The sequence below is a fragment of the Pocillopora damicornis genome, chromosome 12 (genome assembly GCF_964200805.1).
Source record: "Pocillopora damicornis chromosome 12, jaPocDami1.2, whole genome shotgun sequence".
Taxonomy (NCBI): Eukaryota; Metazoa; Cnidaria; class Anthozoa; order Scleractinia; family Pocilloporidae; genus Pocillopora; species Pocillopora damicornis.
The window spans coordinates 2,656,721-2,675,171 of NC_142681.1; the positions used below are offsets into that span (position 1 = coordinate 2,656,721).

Sequence of the window (18,451 nt, forward strand, 5' to 3'; positions counted from 1 at the left end):
CAGCAAGAAATAGAAGCTGTGCGCCAACAATTGTCTAATGATTCTAATCACTTGCCCTGGCCAACAGTTGGCAGTGAACCATTAAACGAGTATGTAACTCCCTATTTAGCAACAATGGCTTTCCCAACATTATTTCCAGATGGTAAGGGTGATCCTACTAACCCATCATTACGCCGAGATATACCACTCGGAGAAAGAGTAAAGCACCTTTTAAAGTTTGGAGAAAACAAGAATGACAAATGGGTATATCGCTTTGCTACTCACCCCAGATTTGGTTTCTGGGCATTGAATATGATACAAAGAAAACGTATTCTGCAACAGACAGGCATGTTCCTAAAACAAAACCCAGGAGAAGCTCATTTGACTGCTGAGGAGCTGCGGCAAATGGCAACTAGCAATAACACAAGTATGTTTATATCTAAGATATCACGCTATCTTAGTAACATTACTGGTTCTAATGCTTATTGGCACAAAGCTAAAGAAGATTTAAAAGCAATAATAGCCCATGCTGGAGCTCCAACATTCTTTTTCACATTCTCCTCTGCTGATATGCATTGGCCTGAACTTCATGCAATTTTTGGCAACTCAGTCAGTAATAATTCAACTGACAACAAACGGCAGAATGTGATTAACAATCCTCATATTACAGACTGGTTCTTTACACAGCGTTTAGAAAGTTTTATTAAATACTGGTTATACAATTCACTAGATGCTGAGTGGCACTGGTACAGATTTGAATATCAAGCTAGAGGTAGTATACATTGTCATGGTGTAGCAAAGCTGAAAAATGATCCAGGTTTATGTAAACTCTCAGAAACAGCTCTAAAAGGCTATTTGGCTGAAATGTCCACTAATACAGCTGAGCAAGTCAATATACTAGAACTCAATCAACAGATAGTGGATGGGAAAAAGGCTTCCCAGGTAGTTTGTCAGTATGTAGATTGGTTATTGTCTACATATAATCCAGATCCACCAGATAATGGCACATGGGTCAAGCCCTCTATTCATCCTTGTCAAAAGCGTCACAAGGACCTTGTAAGTTTACAAGACTCTGAACAAGATTATGTTGATTTGTTGAATACTGTACAAAGGCACACTCGCTGTAGTACAAACTATTGTCTTAGAAAGAAACAAAACGAAACAGAACTGAAATGTAGATTTAAGTTTCCATTTGAACCTTGTGTTAATACAAAACTAGAGTTTGAGCCCATTCATACAAAAGATCGAAGCACTCAATACAAAGCAAAGACCATAACAAAGAGGAATGATAGCAGACTCAATAATCACCAACGACTTCAGCTTCAAGGCTGGAGGGCAAACTGTGATATTCAAGTGATCATTGATTATCATGCATGTGTTGAATACCTTGCAAAATATGCTTCAAAAGGTGAACCAAAGTCACCTGTAATGAAACTTGCATTTAATTCTATTGTCCGTAATTGCAACAACAATAGCAACCCTACAAAATTGATAAAAAAAAGTGATAATGAAGTCACTTGGCCAACGTGACTTCTCTGCACAAGAGACTATGCATCATCTCATGTCACTGAAACTTGTCAGCTCATCATTTAATGTGGTGTCGGGGACTGGGGCACATATTACGTAATTATGTAACCCGTGACAACGGAAGCACGTGCTTATTATTGAGAGCCTGCCCCCTTTTAAGTTGTTAATTCGAATCTATTGGACAGAGAGTTAGATTGACCGTGATTGTGCGAAGACCTTGTGAATCTTGCGATTATTAAACACGTTAACGTCAAATTTGTGACTTGTCTTGGATACTGTCTCCAGCGGTCGGAGGAGTCCAGCAAACGTGGCGACCACGAAGGGACGATTGTGAGTATAATTTGTGTCCTCAATTTACCTTTTAGCTCTCGTTTACATCTGCAACGAAGCCTATGCCTAATTAACCTCGAAATCGAACGAATCATGGAAAACGCCGAATCTACTCTGGAAACAAAACTTAAGCAACTTAAAAGGACAGAGGATAAAACTGATGGCATACTTACTAGCGGAAAGCAATCTACTATATCTAGACAATTGACGAACTTAAAAGAACTTCTCACAGAAGTAGAGAACGCACGAAGAACGGTTGAAGGAGAGAAGATAGCTGCGGAAGTTAGCGATGACGAAATCAGCACGTGGAATGATGGAATTAACGCAAGAATAGAAGAAGCGGATGGTCGGATCGAAACCCTCGAAGAATGGTTGATGAAACGGAAAACTGAAGCAGAAAACCAAGAGCGAGAAGAAAAGATGCAGTTCGAAATTAAGCTTCAAGAGACAAAGCTAAAATTGCAAGAGAATTTTCAGCTCAAAACAGGAAACCAAAACCTTTCCGCGGAAACGCCTGTCAGTCAAGCAAAACTACCCAAGCTGGTTATTACCAATTTTAACGGAACATATGCCGACTGGCCAAGATTCTGGGGGCAATATTCCGAATCCATCGACAAAACAGACGTGCCGCCTGTTACTAAATTCACGTACCTGCGTGAATTACTGGACGTCAAAGTTAGGAGAACAATCGAAGCGTTGCCACATTCAGCTGAAGGATACAATCGAGCCTTATCAATCCTTAAAGACCGATTCGGAAAGCATAGCGAAATAGTAAAGGCCTACGTAAAGGAAATTCTTGAGCTGCCTCACACACCCACCGGAAACCTCAAAAGAATTCACGAATTCTACGACAAACTTTCCTATAGCGTGCAGTCCCTCGACTCACTCAAATCACTTCATGAAGTGAATGGGATGGTTTCGTTGACGCTCGAAAAACTGTCGGCAATCAGAGGGGACCTTGTACGAAACGATCCAGATTGGGAGACCTGGGATTTCGTGAAGTTCACCGAAGCGCTCCGCCAATGGACACGTCGAAACCCGATTGATAACTTCAGATTAGAAGATCCGTTGCCACCCAGGAGACGAGACCGCATGTTCCAAACTCAGCAGAAAAGGACACGCAAGTGTGTGTACTGTCAAGCAGACAACCACAAGCCAATCAGAATGTGGTAAAATCACATCACCGACAGAACGCAAAGAATTTCTGGCAATCAAGAGACTCTGTTTCAATTGCACAGGACCTCACAAATCGTCGGAATGCAAAAGTACCGCGACATGTCAAAATTGCGGTAAACGACATCATACATCAATCTGCAGCTCACCAAAGGAAGTGAAAAGCGAAGGAGTTTTGACAGCTCATCACCCAGAACACAACGAAGTCGTCTATCCTATCATTCTTGTGGAGATTGACGGAATAAAAACACATGCTTTGCTTGACACTGGTGCCGGAAGTTCGTACGCTTCGACTAAACTTATCAGTCTTCTCAACAAAGGGCCTAAAGAAACAGTGACCAAAAGAATAGATATGATGCTTGGCTCTTCAACCACAAACGTTGAAATTTATCCAGCAACCCTTGCAGCAGTGAACGGAAAATTTGACATGAACATTGAATTAACAAAAGTCCATAAGCCTCAACTCCTTACACTCGACAACCCTAATTACGAAAATCTGCTAAGTAAATACAGTCACCTCAAGGGAGTCAAGATTGAAGATAACGACACAAGACCTCAAATTCCAATTCACGTAGTCTTAGGCGCCAGCGAGTATGCCACAGTCAAAACAAGTACCGCACAAAGAGTGGGAAAACCTGGGCAGCCTGTGGCCGAGAGAACGCTCCTTGGATGGACCTTAATGTCACCGGGAAAAGAAGATGTTGGTAGTCCTGTGCTCCTAACGCAGTCAGCCTTAACAGATTATCAGCAACTGTGTGCCCTGGACGTACTTGGCCTCGCAGACACTCATGAGAACGACCAACAGGCAGTTTACGAAGAATTCAAAGAACAGCTTGAGAGAAACCCAGCCGGCTGGTACCAAACAAGGTTGCCATGGAAAGGGACTCACCCTACACTGCCAACAAATGAAACTGGAAGTAAGAGAAGATTGGAGCAATTAGTCCGGAAGTTAGAGCGAAATGGTCAATACGAAGAGTACGACTGCATAATTCAAGAACAACTTCAACAAGGAATTGTGGAGCCAGCACCTGACATTCCAACTGGAAAAGAGTACTATATCCCGCATAAAGGAGTTGTCAGAGAGAATGCTGAAAGTACCAAGCTCCGAATTGTGTACGACGCGTCAGCAAGAGAGAAAGATAACCAGCCATCCTTAAATGACTGCCTCCACCCAGGGCCTCCACTCCAGAACCGTCTGTGGGACATCCTCGTGAGATCGAGATTCTACCCAATACTTCTAACGGGTGATCTTAAGAAGGCATTTCTGCAAGTTCGAATAAAGAAGGAAGAACGAGATTCCTTACGTTTCCACTGGAAACCCCCAAGCAGTTCCAAAACCGCCATCCTTCGTTTCACCCGAGCCCTATTCGGAATGACGTGCTCACCATTCCTCCTCGGTGGAGTTATCAATGAGCATCTCAATACTTGGGAAAGTCATCACCCCGAGCTGATTAAAGAAATTCGTGATGGTCTATATGTTGACGACCTAATGACCGGTGGCGAGACCGTCGAGCTCACTGCAGTGAAGAAAGTAATCACCACAGAAGTGTTTAAAGACGCCACATTCACCATTCACAAATGGCACTCTAACGCCTCAGAACTAGAAACAACCAGTGGCCCATCATCTGAAGAGTTGTCCTATGCTAAACAGCAACTTGGAGGAACAAAACCCTCAGAAGGCAAACTGTTAGGCCTTCCCTGGAATAGAGAAGAAGACACGATTAGCGTCATCATCCAGAGCGACCAGACCGAAACGACCAAGAGAGGAGTGCTGTCTCACCTAGCCAAAATCTATGACCCTCTGGGACTAGTGTCACCGGTAACACTTATTGGCAAACAGCTCTACCGCGACATTTGTTACAGCAAAGTACCTTGGGATACTCAACTTCCAGGACCGTTGCTGAAACGTTGGAAGGACTGGAACAAGACACTAACCGAGAATTTCACAGCCCAGCGAGCACTTGCTCCCTTCCACCAACCGATTTTGAGCGTCACATTACACGCATTTGGTGATGCTAGTACAAAGGGCGTCAGTGCTGCAGTCTACGCTGTGGTCCATCAAGATCAAGGCGTCACTCAGCAACTAATTTGCGCGAAGTCAAGACTCGCAAAGAAGTCCCTAACGATACCAAGACTCGAGCTTGTTGCAGGTCATATGGCCGTTAACTTGGTAGCCAACGTACAAGCAGCCTTAAGTGTCCAACCATACAGCACCCATTGCTGGCTTGACTCAACCGTGGCACTCTACTGGATCAAAGGTCAAGGGGAGTATCGGCAATTCGTATCAAACCGAGTGAACAAGATCCAACAACACGAGTACGTCAGTTGGCATCACGTCCCAACCGAAGACAATCCAGCAGACCTGGGGAGTCGAGGAGGGAATGTAGTCAACAACAACCTCTGGAATCATGGTCCAACCTGGCTTAGCGATACTGCAAAATGGCCACCTGACATAATACTCTGTTGGAAACTGTACGTTACATTTATTAATCTTAAACATAAGTGATTTCGTTTATCTATTACATAACCAAACCGCATGTATGCAGCACGTGTCTTATCGCCCCATATATGGTGCTGTTCCACGTGCTTACAAGGAGACGTGATGTGTTTTTTTTGTGAGAGTTGTGAGAGAGAGTTAATTGGAGTGTAATAGCAAAATCGAACCAAGAAATAAATCGTGAGTACGCTAGCTTTTGCACGTTTTCGACACAGTGGCGACCCTGCCAGGACAGCGTTGGAAATCATGGAGACACAGATTGCCGAACTTGAGGGCAAATTGAAGACGTTGAATTTTCGCTTGAAGAAGACAGGAGATGTCTTAAAGAAAGACGACCGAACAGCCTTTGAGAGACACAAAGTTTCGGTTGAAGCCCTAGTGACTACGGTAGTGAAGTTAAAGGATTCCATTGAGGAACAAAAGTTTACGAACGGCGAAGACGACGAAGCGGTACAAGAATGGGCCGACGAAATCGAGCTAGTCATTAACGAAGGAGACGCCTGTATACGCGAACTGGAAGAACGAATTGAGCAAATCGATCGCAATCTGAAACACGCAACCGTGCTCTATGAGCACAAGAGAGAAGTCGAACTAGAGAAAGAGAAAATGATGCAACAACAAGAAGCTATTAATCGAGCACATGCGGAGGAATTGGAATTTGAGAAGAAGAAGTTGGAGCTCAAACAAGCTCAAGCGGAACCGCCGGAAAATATGCACGGCCAAATGGCTAGCAACGTGGTGAGAATGCCCAAGCTCGTGATCACAAAATTTGACGGGACGCCGCAAGATTGGCTGCGTTTTTGGGGACAGCTCCAAAGTCAAATTGATGATTCCAGTGCCCCTGAAGTCACAAAGTTCTCTTACTTGAAAGAATTAGTGAATATGAAGGTGCGAAATCTCATCGACGGTCTTCCGTTTACGCCTGAAGGTTACCAAAAAGCTAAAGATTTACTCACAAGAAGATATGGGAAAGCGAGTGAAGTCGTGGGAACCTACGTTAGGAATATTTTGGAACTACCCACCATGCGCGAGAGAAACGTAAAGAAGATACATGAATTTTACGAAGTACTACTGTTCAATGTAGAGTCATTGCGAACATTGAAGAGCTTATCCAAATTGGACGCCGCGGTTCGATTTACATTCGACAAACTTGAGGTAATAAAGAACGAACTTGCTATGATAGATGAAAAATGGTGTGAATGGACTTTTGTAGCATTCTTAGAGGCGTTAGAGAAGTGGACGACTAATAATCCCATTTCAGACGAACCGAAATCAAAGAGTTCAAATTTCCGTCGAGATCAATCCAGAGCTTTTCTTGCCAAACAACAAGAAACCGGAAACCAGTCGAGGGCGAGCCCAGGGGCGTGTCTTTATTGTTGTAGCGAACAACATAAAGCAATTAACTGTGAAAATGTCCAAAGCATTGAAGAAAGGAAGAAAATACTTGCCGATAAGCGCTTGTGCTTCAATTGCACCAGAGCCAAACACCGGGCCAACGATTGTAAGAGCAGAAATACTTGTAAAATTTGCGATGGAAAACACCACACTTCGATATGTGACAGGAAGGAGAGACGAGAACCAGGTATGACTGCAAATTTAATTGACGATTCCAGTGTTATTCATCCCGTAGTAGTCATAAACATGGGTGGATATAAATTCAGAGCTCTTTTGGACAGTGGCGCTAGCCATTCGTATGTTTCGTCAACTGCGATTGAGTTACTTAAAGCTAAAGTGAAGAGTACGAGTTTGCGTCAAATCGCCATGCTTACAGGCGTTGAAACCAGAACTATGCAAGTATACGAAGTTGTCATGCATTCCGTAACTGGAGATTTCTCACTAAACGTGAATGTCACGAAAATCGAAAAAAGGGAACTGTTGACCTTAGACAACCCAAAGTATTCCGACCTCGTAAAAAATCACCCTCACCTGAGAGGTGTTAAGATGGACGATAGTGATACCAAGGCTCGCTTACCTGTGCACGTGATTATCGGCGCTAATGACTTTGCCAAGATACGGACGAGTGATCGTTTACGGGTCGGACGTAAAGGAGATCCAGTAGCAGAGCGTACACGTTTCGAGTGGACTATAATGTCCCCCGGAACAGATCTAGGCAACGCGTATCTTGCCGTGAATTCTACGGTGGATCACAACCGACTCTGCGCCCTAGATGTCCTAGGACTAGAGGACAAACTATCTACTCTCCAGAGCGACGTCCACGAAGAATTTAAGGAGCAACTGGCTAGGAGTCCAGACGGCCGATACGAAACTGGACTACCCTGGAAAGGGAACTGTCCTGAGTTGCCCAATAATTGTGCGGGCAGTGTGCGCAGAGTGAACTCTCTTCTACGGAAATTAAAGAGAACTGATATGCTAGACCAGTACGACGACATTATTCGGGAACAGTTAGAAGAAGGTGTGGTTGAGAAAGCACCAGCGAAGGTAACAGGCAAAGAATTCTACATGCCCCACCGAGCAGTAATACGTGAGAATGCCGAATCAACCAAGCTACGAGTGGTATATGACGCCTCGGCCCGTGCGTATGACGGTGCGCCTTCTTTGAATGAGTGTTTACACACTGGCCCCCCACTACAGAATGAGCTGTGGAATGTTATTGTCCGCAACAGATTCCATCCCATTGCAGTTGCCGGAGATGTGCGCAAGGCCTTCCTGCAGATACGTGTTAAGGAAGCTGAACGTGACGCATTGAGGTTCCACTGGATTAAAGACAAATCGACCGGAGAACTAGAAGTGCTGAGGTTTACGAGAGTGGTGTTTGGTCTTGCTCCTTCTCCTTTCCTACTCAATGCCGTGATACAACAACACCTGGAAAGTGTGCAGTCCGAGTACCCAGGGACTGTACAAGAAATTAAGAACAGTCTGTATGTAGATGATTTGATTGCCGGAGATACTACTAGGGAAGGTGCGCAACAGCTCAAACATTATGCAGTAGAGATCTTTAATCGTGCAAGGTTCACCTTGCATAAATGGCACTCAAACGTGTCAGAACTAGAAAGCGACTGTACCGATGACGAGCCTTCGTTTGCTAAACAACAGCTTGGTGCATCATCAGCTCGTGGAGAGTGCAAACTACTGGGACTCAAATGGGACAAAGGGGATGACACTTTACATGTTTCACTCCCATCTCAGCCTGCTACATTGACCAAGCGGGGCATCCTCGCCAACTTAGCGAAGATTTATGACCCGTTAGGACTCGTGTCGCCTGTAATGTTAGAAGGGAAACAAATCTATCGAGAAGCCAGTGAGATGAAGTTGAGCTGGGACATCCCACTTCCCGAGGGGATTACGAAACGGTGGCTAAAATGGGAGAAGAATGCACCGGACGATGTGTACTTTCCTCGCAGTCTTGTTCAGTACCAGGAACCGATCGACAATATCAAACTTCATGCATTTGGTGATGCAAGTATTCACGGTGTGTGTGCTGCTGTTTATGCTGTGGTTACACAGGCGTCAGGCGTGACGCAGGGTCTGATTGCCGCCAAATCCCGCCTTGCCAAGAAAAGTCTGACGATTCCTCGTTTGGAGCTCGTAGCAGGCCATATGGCAGTCAACTTGTCTACGAATGTGCGGGTTGCGCTAGAAGGCTTCAGTATGACGGAGGATATACAGTGCTGGCTCGACAGCACTGTAGCCCTACACTGGCTGAACGATGACGGAGAGTACCGCCAATTCGTGGCTAATCGGGTTAAAAAGATCCAGAGCCACCCGAACACGCAGTGGAGACATGTACCGACATCCGAAAACCCTGCTGACCTGGGGAGCAGAGGTGGCAGTGTGAATGAAGCACAGCTATGGTGGAAGGGTCCACCGTGGTTATCCGACCGATCCCAGTGGCCTGCTAATATTGTGACAAAGGCGACGGATGACAGCAACGCAGAAAAGAAGGTTCAACGAGAACTTTTTGCGCTCGGTGTTGAAGCAAACAATGACTTTGACACTGTTCTCGAGAAGTTCGGCTTGCGTAAAGCCATGAGAATTTGTGCATGGATCTTGCGGTTCAATCACAATTCTCGTCACCCTTCCAAGAGAATCATAGGACCTCTTACGACGGAAGAAATTCAGCAACAAGAAATGTCCTGGATTAAGCGAGCGCAGAGCCAAGGGGCAAAGACGGTCAAGTTTGCCAGTGACCAGGAACAACTGAATCTACAACTAAACACCGATGGTGTATTGGAATGCCGAGGACGCATTCAGGGTGAGTATCCGATTTACTTACCAGATTCTAATTCTTTCACAGTGGAAACAGTGAAGCAAGCGCATGGGGTAACTCTCCACGGGGGAGTCAGCATGACCATGGCTAAAGTACGAGAAAGATTCTGGGTGCCAAGGCTTCGACGGCTTGCTAAGAGAGTAGTGAAGCACTGTTTTGGATGCAAGAGGTTCCAAGCTCAGCCCCTTCATGACCCACCGCCAGGTGATCTACCGAAGTCACGTACAGAAGGGAGCACTCCATTTGACGTCATCGGGGTGGACTTCGCAGGACCAGTCAAGTATAGTGGCAAGAGCAAACCAGAGAAGAAAGCCTACGTTGTACTCTACTCCTGTTGTCTTACCCGCGGAATCTTCCTGGAAGTACTTCCCAGCCTAGAAACAAGCGAATTTATCAAGAGCTTTAAACGTCTGATCGCGAGGAGAGGTCGACCATCCCTTGTCTACTCGGACAACGGTTCTACCTTCACAGCTGCGGCAAAGTGGCTGACGAAAGTGAAGGAGGATGAGAAGTTCCATTCATTTTTAAGTGACCAATCCATTACTTGGCGCTTTAACGTGAGTAGAGCACCATGGTGGGGAGGACACTTCGAAAGACTTATTGGCTTATTTAAGTCTTCATTCTACAAGTCTGTGGGTCAGGGTCTGCTAGACTGGGACGAGCTCTGCGAAGTAGTCCTTGACATCGAAGTGTCGCTTAACCATCGACCTCTTAGTTACGTGGAGGATGACCCGCAGTTCCCTACACTAACACCCAACTCCTTCCTGTTTCTGAATGCTAACATTTTACCTGAGTTCGAGCCACATCGGCTCGAAGACCGTGACTTGAGGAAACGTGCGAAATTCTTGAAAGCTACCAAAGATACAATGTGGCGTCGCTGGACCACAGAATACCTTAGAGCTTTGAGAGAGAGGCATAAACTTAAACACAACACCAAACCTAACAGCTTGTCCGTAAGAGATGTTGTTATCATTAAGTCTGAAGAGCGAAACCGAAATCAGTGGCCCATGGGGGTAGTAGAAGAATTATTCAGTGGTCGTGATGGTGTTGTTAGGGCAGCGAAATTAAGAGCAGGCAGAGGATTCATGGAACGCCCAATCCAACATCTCTATCCATTGGAGTTGTCCTGCGATCGAAACCCTCTGCCTTGTAATGACCCACCTTTGAACCCAACTGCATTGGAGTTCCGACCGCGACGAGATGCAGCTGTGGCAGCACGTCAGCGAATACAGGACATTGCCGAGCAAGACACTTGAATGTGTTTACTAAAGAAACTTTATTTTTATGCTTATTTCTTGTTGTGTTATGGAGTCTGTTCCACTTACATATGCCTTGTTCCCAAGTCATATGGGGGAGGGTGTTGGAAACTGTACGTTACATTTATTAATCTTAAACATAAGTGATTTCGTTTATCTATTACATAACCAAACCGCATGTATGCAGCACGTGTCTTATCGCCCCATATATGGTGCTGTTCCACGTGCTTACAAGGAGACGTGATGTGTTTTTTTTGTGAGAGTTGTGAGAGAGAGTTAATTGGAGTGTAATAGCAAAATCGAACCAAGAAATAAATCGTGAGTACGCTAGCTTTTGCACGTTTTCGACAACTCGAACCTACGCCCGAAACCATGACTGAAGCCAAAGTGAAACGAGAAGTTCTCTCTGTTGCCGTTCCCAAACAAGATGCTCTACACCACGTACTTATTAACCACTCATTACCAAGAGGTCTACGAATTGGAGCTTGGGTCTGGCGATTTGTTCATAACTGCAGAGGAAAGCCACTGAAAAGAAGGAGTGGTCCAATCAACACTGAAGAGATTCAACAACAAGAGCTTTTTTGGATCAAACAAGCCCAACAATCGGCGCTCCAGCTAGCCAATTTTGAAGAAGACAGACTGCAGTTAAACCTTCAGTACAACGATCAGAAGGTCTTAGAATGCCGAGGACGTATCATGGGAGAATATCCGATCTATCTTCCAGATGAGCATCCCTTCACCGCGAAGTTGGTCTTTAATGCCCACCTTTCCACCCTGCATGGAGGGGTTGGGCTCACCATGGCAAAGATACGCGAGAAATACTGGATACCCCGCCTACGACGCCTAGTAAAGAAGCTAAGGGGTAGCTGCTACGGGTGCAAAAGATTCCGAGCCAGAGCCTACCAAGCACCACCGCCAGGGAATCTACCCCGAACCAGAACAGAAGGTTCAAGGCCCTTTCAAGTGATAGGAGTTGACTTCGCAGGACCAATACGCTACACGTCTAGAGCCAAAACCGAAAGCAAGGCCTATTTGGTGTTGTATGCTTGCAGCCTGACCAGAGCAGTTCACCTTGACCTGTCAAAATCCCTGGAAACGTCAGAGTTCATAGCGAGCCTCAAGCGGTTCATAGCCCGAAGAGGGAGACCGGAAATGATCTATTCCGACAATGGATCCACTTTCAAGGCCGCCGAGAAATGGTTACTACAGGTGCAAAAAGAGGAAAGGTTCCATGAGATCCTAGCTGACCTGGCAATTAAGTGGCGTTTCAACCTGAGTCGCGCCCCATGGTGGGGAGGTCAATTCGAACGCCTTATTGGCCTATTCAAAGGTGCCTTCTACAAAACCATTGGCAATGGGACTCTCCGCTGGCCTGAATTGGAAGAAGTAGTACTTGACGTCGAAGTAGCGCTCAACAACCGCCCCTTAAGCTACCTCGAAGACGACATCCAGCTTCCAGTGCTGACGCCCAACTCCATGCTAAGCATCAACCCGAATTACCCCCCAGAACTACAAGCACACCATGCACCAGAAGACGATCTGAGGAAAAGGGCTAAATTTCTATTGAAGTGCAAGGATGTTATGTGGAAAAGATGGACAGCAGAATACATGAGAAGTCTACGAGAGAGCCACCGTAGAGCAGGAGGGAAGCAAACGCCCCATCCTAACATCGGAGATGTCGTCATCATTCGAGGTGACAGCAAAAACCGTAACCAATGGAAACTGGTAATTGTCATCGACCTCATTCGAGGAAAAGATAGCATTGTTAGAGCCGCTAAGTTGAAAGTAGGCAAAGACCACCTCGAGCGTGCATCCCAACACCTTTACCCTTTGGAGTTAGCATGTACCCAATGGCCATCGAGTTCAACGCTCAACCCATCTGCTCCCGAGTTCCAGGCAAAGCCTCGAAGGGATGCTGCTGCTGCCGCAGCAGTTCGCGTTCAACAGATCGCCGAACAATCAGAACACTGAACGTCGGCCGTACTAGGTCAACTTTATCTTGAACGTTCAAACAACGAACACTTATTCTAGGTTACCGCTTTATTCGCCTTTGTTTTGTTCGAAGCTCTGTGCCCAGTCCAAGAAGTAAACATGTAACTCCCTTCCAGGGACATTCATGGGGGAGGGTGTCGGGGACTGGGGCACATATTACGTAATTATGTAACCCGTGACAACGGAAGCACGTACTTATTATTGAGAGCCTGCCCCCTTTTAAGTTGTTAATTCGAATCTATTGGACAGAGAGTTAGATTGACCGTGATTGTGCGAAGACCTTGTGAATCTTGCGATTATTAAACACGTTAACGTCAAATTTGTGACTTGTCTTGGATACTGTCTCCAGCGGTCGGAGGAGTCCAGCAAAAAATGTGGTACCTATTAGTCTAAATGGTTCACGTAGAATCAAAACTATAACAAATGATGGAGATACTGTAACCAATGACTCATTGCTTGATACTTACGCTAAAAGGGAAAAATATATTCAAACCATCCCAGATATAATGGCTCTTAATTTCATTCATTTTGCAACAAAATACAAACTTGTCAACAACAAACTAACAGTTCAGCCTCATAACATGATTCCCAGAGTTTTTCCAGTATTTTCTTCCAATTCAAAAGGTCCAAATTTTGGACTTTATTGCAAATATCAGTTACTTAAGCACAAACCTTGGCATACTACACAAGACAATGCCTGGGATTGTCAGGAAGGCACTGATGAAATATACATCACAAAATGGAAGGAATTTCTACAAACACCATATGCTGAAGAGCATGTTCCTGACTGGTATGAAAAACTACAAAGTGTACAGAATAACACAGAAGAGGAACCAAATATAGAGCACTCTTCAGAAGAGCTTCCACAGCGTGAAGAGTGGATGGATTTAGCAGATCTCATACCTGGGTATTTTGTTAACCAAGATAATATAACACAACAAACCTCTCAGCCTGATTATGACTGGCAAAATGACAAGATTAAGTATGCAAATCACTTAATACAGGAAATGCCATCCTGGATAAAAACTAAGAAAGACACTTTGGATTCTACCTTTGGTTTGCAACAATAAAATATTGATGTTAATACATTCAGTGACATGCAAAGACATGCCTACAATATGGTGAAAGTACATTCTGAACAAGCCTGCCCTAAAGATCCATTGCTTCTTATTATACTTGGAGTTGCCGGTACAGGGAAAAGTTACCTCATTAGTGCCATCCGAAACCTGCTCCAACACTCTTGTGCAGTGACTGCCACAACTGGCAAAGCTTCATTTAACATAAACGGATGTACAATCCATTCACTATTAAAATTGCCTGTTGGCCCAAGACATAACAAAGAATTAACAGGACAAGGGCTTGTCACATTACAAACCAAGCTGAAAGATATCAGTTATATCCTAATCGATGAATACTCTATGCTAGGACAAACATTGTTTGGCTGGATTGATAGACGCTGCCGACAAGCAACAGGCAAAAATGACGAAGTATTTGGTGGTAAATCCATGATATTAGTTGGTGACCCAGCTCAATTGCCTCCAGTGGCAGATAAGCCATTATATCATTCGAGACCCTCCAGTTCTACAGGTGAACAAGGCTATTTAGCTTATCACATGTTTGGCAATGTTGTAAAACTGTCAGTAAACCAGAGGGTTCAAGGCTTAAATCAACAGCAAGCTCAGTTTAGAGATTTACTCATACGCCTTCGCACAGGAGATTCTAATGAGCAAGATTGGAAACTTCTTTTGGCAAGACAGCCTTCCATAGCATTGAACGTGAATGAGTTTCAAGATGCCACTAGGCTCTATTTCAGCAATGAAGAAGTTGCTAATTATAACTTTGAACAGTTATCAGAACTTCATCAGCCAATAGCCTGCATCACTGCACGTCACTCTAGTGATATAGCTAAGAAAGCAAGTTCAGATGACATGTCAGGTTTACAACCGACCATTTTCCTTGCAAAAGGTGCACATGTAATGCTTACCATGAACCTATGGATAGATGTTGGACTTTGTAACGGTGCAACTGGAACGGTTGAAGATTTCATTTATGCAAACAACCAGCAACCACCAGACTTGCCTGTCGCTGTCATAGTAAAATTTAATGAGTATAGAGGTCCATCTATCAGTGATAGCATTCCACGATGTGTGCCTATATGCCCAATAACAATAACCTCACAGACACTAGATGGTTTACATGAGAGACAACAGTTGCCTCTCAAACTTGCTTGGGCAATCACAATACACAAGAGCCAAGGGTTAACACTGCCAAAAGCATGGATTGACATTGGTCAGACTGAAACTACTGCAGGCATTTCATATGTAGCTATAAGCAGAGTGAAAACACTTTTATCTTGTATTATTGAACCAATGACTTTTGAAAGACTTAAGAGTCTTAAGAAATCCACTAATTTAAAATATAGACTTGAAGAAGAAAGCAGGCTATATAATCTAGCAAATATAAATTGATCCCAAGTTGAGTGATGCGAACAAAGTCACTCACAACAGTACAGCACCCAAAATTGATTAATTAGAATAAATTGATTATACGGCCTTCAACACATGCATACATAAATGATTTTTTTTTATGGTTATAAATAGTTCACTTTCCAACTACATTTAAAGCAAAGTTCCATGTAATGTTTCAGAGTGTTGTATTAACTAGGGTTTAAAGGTATTTTAAACACCCTCCTAGAACATCTGTATACATCCTTATTTTTTTTTTTTCAACAGACAAGACAGAGATCTAATATGGCTTCAGGTATGTATCTCCCGGTCATACTTAAATATTATGGTTATACGTTCCTTTCTTCTATTAAACTAATGCTTCTTGTTTTAAAATCATTTTATAACCTTACCTGCTCTATATGCTCTCATTAATAAAACATATTATTTTGAACATCTAGGTATTAGATGTACACTGTTTCCTATCACTTTTGTCACCCTTTAATGTTCTCATGTAGTTATATGATACAATTTATTTTTCCCACACCTCTTGCATGTTGGTGGCGAACTTTGGCCAAAATATCACTGTTATTTGTACTAAAAATAATCTTAATTACAGTAATTAATGAGTGGTGAACTGCTCTTGTTTTGCTAAATTTTAACACTTCCCCTTCTATTAAGCCCTTCCTTTCTATTTAGCCCCCCCCCCCCCCCAATGCGCCTTAAAACAATAAGCCCCCTGTGGGCTTAATAGAGGATTTACAGTACATGAAACAAGGAGACTAATATTTACACATATGTTTTTTTCAAATAACACAAGCTACCTTATGCAGTAATCCCATCCATGCCAAATTTATTACATTAATCTAAATATCTTTTTACCTCCTCCTACAGAAAAACAAGACATAACTTGCTTTGTGCATAATGTCTCACCAGTAAAAAAATCTGGACCAACAAGCTACTTTAACTGCCACCTTCAGACAGAGAAAGATCTCATTGGCAGTGTATGCTTTGCAACTGAAAAGAAGGAAACTCTTGATGCAATGGCCGCACAAAGATCACCGGTTAAAATTTCAAATTTTAACATCAGCAATAAGTATGGACGAAGTGATGTAGTAATAAACAGGAACACAACCATCACTTCAACAACAGCTGATTTTCCATACAAAGCACAAGATGATGTCACATCAATTGCATCCTTGTCAAAAGTAGCACCACAACAGCTAGTGTCAATAAAAGGAAAGATATCACATCTAAGTGCGACCAAAACTATAGTCATCCAAGATTCTCCTGTCAAAAAACAGGAAGGCTATATAGTTGATCCATCTGGTTACATAAAAGTTATTTTCTGGGGTGAGCATGTTGACAGCGTCACACCACAGTCCACCTATTTCTTCAACAACTTGAGAATGAAAGTACCTCAGAATCAAAGATACTTGAACACACCAAAACAAGATAATTTATACACCATCAAGGACGCTGAACCCTTCAAACAAACATTACCTGAAGTCAGTGACATCTCAACAACAACAGAAACCATTGGAGAAATACTAGGAATAAGCAGTGTCACCAAATACAACTGTTGTTGTTCATGTTCAAAAAAAGTTACAATCAAGGGAAAAATTGCAGTCTGCGATAACTGCAAAGTAACACAAAAGGCAACCAGCTGCAGTGTAAAGTGGACACTCAAGATCCATATCCAAAACTCCAAACAACCACTGCAGAAGCTTCAGCTACAGGTTTATCAAGAAGCAGTGCCAAAGTTGTTTTCAATTTGTCACTTAATTGCAAATGAAACAACAGAGGAGGAAATCACAGAGGCTGTCTTAAACCTAGACACAGTTAAAGTATGCTTTGACACGCAAACGCGAAAACTTGTGGACATTGAAAAAATTGCCATTTAACATGTTTTGTTGCATTTTCCTTTGTAACAAACCAATCTCTAGTAACTATTTAAGTTACTAATAATTCATGCTATGAGATACAAACACTAAAACTTTTAGATATCGCAAAAACTTTTATAGCACTTAATTTTTTAATTTCGTATTAAACTTTCTTGAAACTATTCCATTTACTATTATTCATGTTACTGTTAGAAAAATTAGTCTCGCTCATTTAGTATCTAAACTACATTGTAAATGAGTAGATTCTCATGTTTTAATTATTGCATTTTACCTTGTGACTAATCGAGTTAGTATCATCCAGGGCCCAGTTGTTCAAAAGACGATTACTGCTAACCCACGATTAGAGCTTAATCAAAGATTTAATCTCTTTTGTTTAAAAAGATTTCAAAAGCTAATTATAAGCTGCACATGAAGTCAAATCGAAAAATAAAACTAAATAGAGCAGAACACAACATTAGATGAGAGATCTGGACACTAGTTATGATTTGCCCGATAGGTGCCTGGCGCGAGCCACTTGTAACAAGCTGTACTTTGCACATGTTTCTATCATTCTCTTACGAGGATGCTCGCCTTCCTTGAATAAATCTCTCGATGAAATAGACAAAGTCTTATCTATGATAGAAACATACTTCAACACGGATTGATCTGGCGAACGAGACACCGGTTGCAAGCGGACTACCCAGTAATACGTCGAACAGAGGAGAACGCGGCCATCGATCGCCGATCGACCGCCATCTTTGTTTTCTTCCCCGGACTACAATAGTACGCAATGTCGAAGAAATACAAATGCCCATTCCCCGAATGCACCTACGAGACAGAGGAAGTTACAGACGCGCTCGCGGCCGTCCTTCTATCGGTGCACTCTTCGGGAGTACATGTCACTCCAGGAACAGTGAACACGATCAACCCCAACAGTAACACGAAACTCGAAAAAGTACGCCGTCCGACAATTTCGGCAGCGGGATCGAGTGAGGATTGGTCGTATTTTCTAACGCGTTGGGGCGATTATGTTGCGGCAACTAATGTCACCGGCAAAGAAAAGGTAATCCAGCTCCTCGAGTGCTGTGATGAACAACTTCGCAAAGACCTGACAAGAAACGCGGGCGGTTCCCTCACCGACA

At 43.5% G+C, this 18,451-nt stretch overlaps 2 protein-coding genes and 1 long non-coding RNA gene across 3 annotated transcripts in view; 2 read left to right on the forward strand and 1 right to left on the reverse strand.

Annotated features, from left to right (window-relative positions):
* The window catches only part of LOC149036080 (uncharacterized), a 28,629-nt gene that overhangs the window by 3,350 nt on the left and 6,828 nt on the right, over window positions 1–18,451 (reverse strand). The window lies entirely within an intron of this gene.
* Window positions 291–17,330, forward strand: LOC149036081 (uncharacterized). The gene is made up of 3 exons (XM_089189909.1): window positions 291–406; window positions 15,715–15,742; window positions 16,321–17,330. Exons 2-3 carry the CDS (start codon window positions 15,733–15,735, stop codon window positions 17,328–17,330), a joined length of 1,020 nt encoding a protein of 339 aa, XP_089046035.1. The 5' UTR covers window positions 291–406; window positions 15,715–15,732.
* LOC149036082 (ATP-dependent DNA helicase PIF1-like) lies at window positions 14,083–15,596 on the forward strand. The gene has a single exon (XM_089189980.1). It carries the CDS (start codon window positions 14,101–14,103, stop codon window positions 15,448–15,450), a length of 1,350 nt encoding a protein of 449 aa, XP_089046106.1. The 5' UTR covers window positions 14,083–14,100; the 3' UTR covers window positions 15,451–15,596.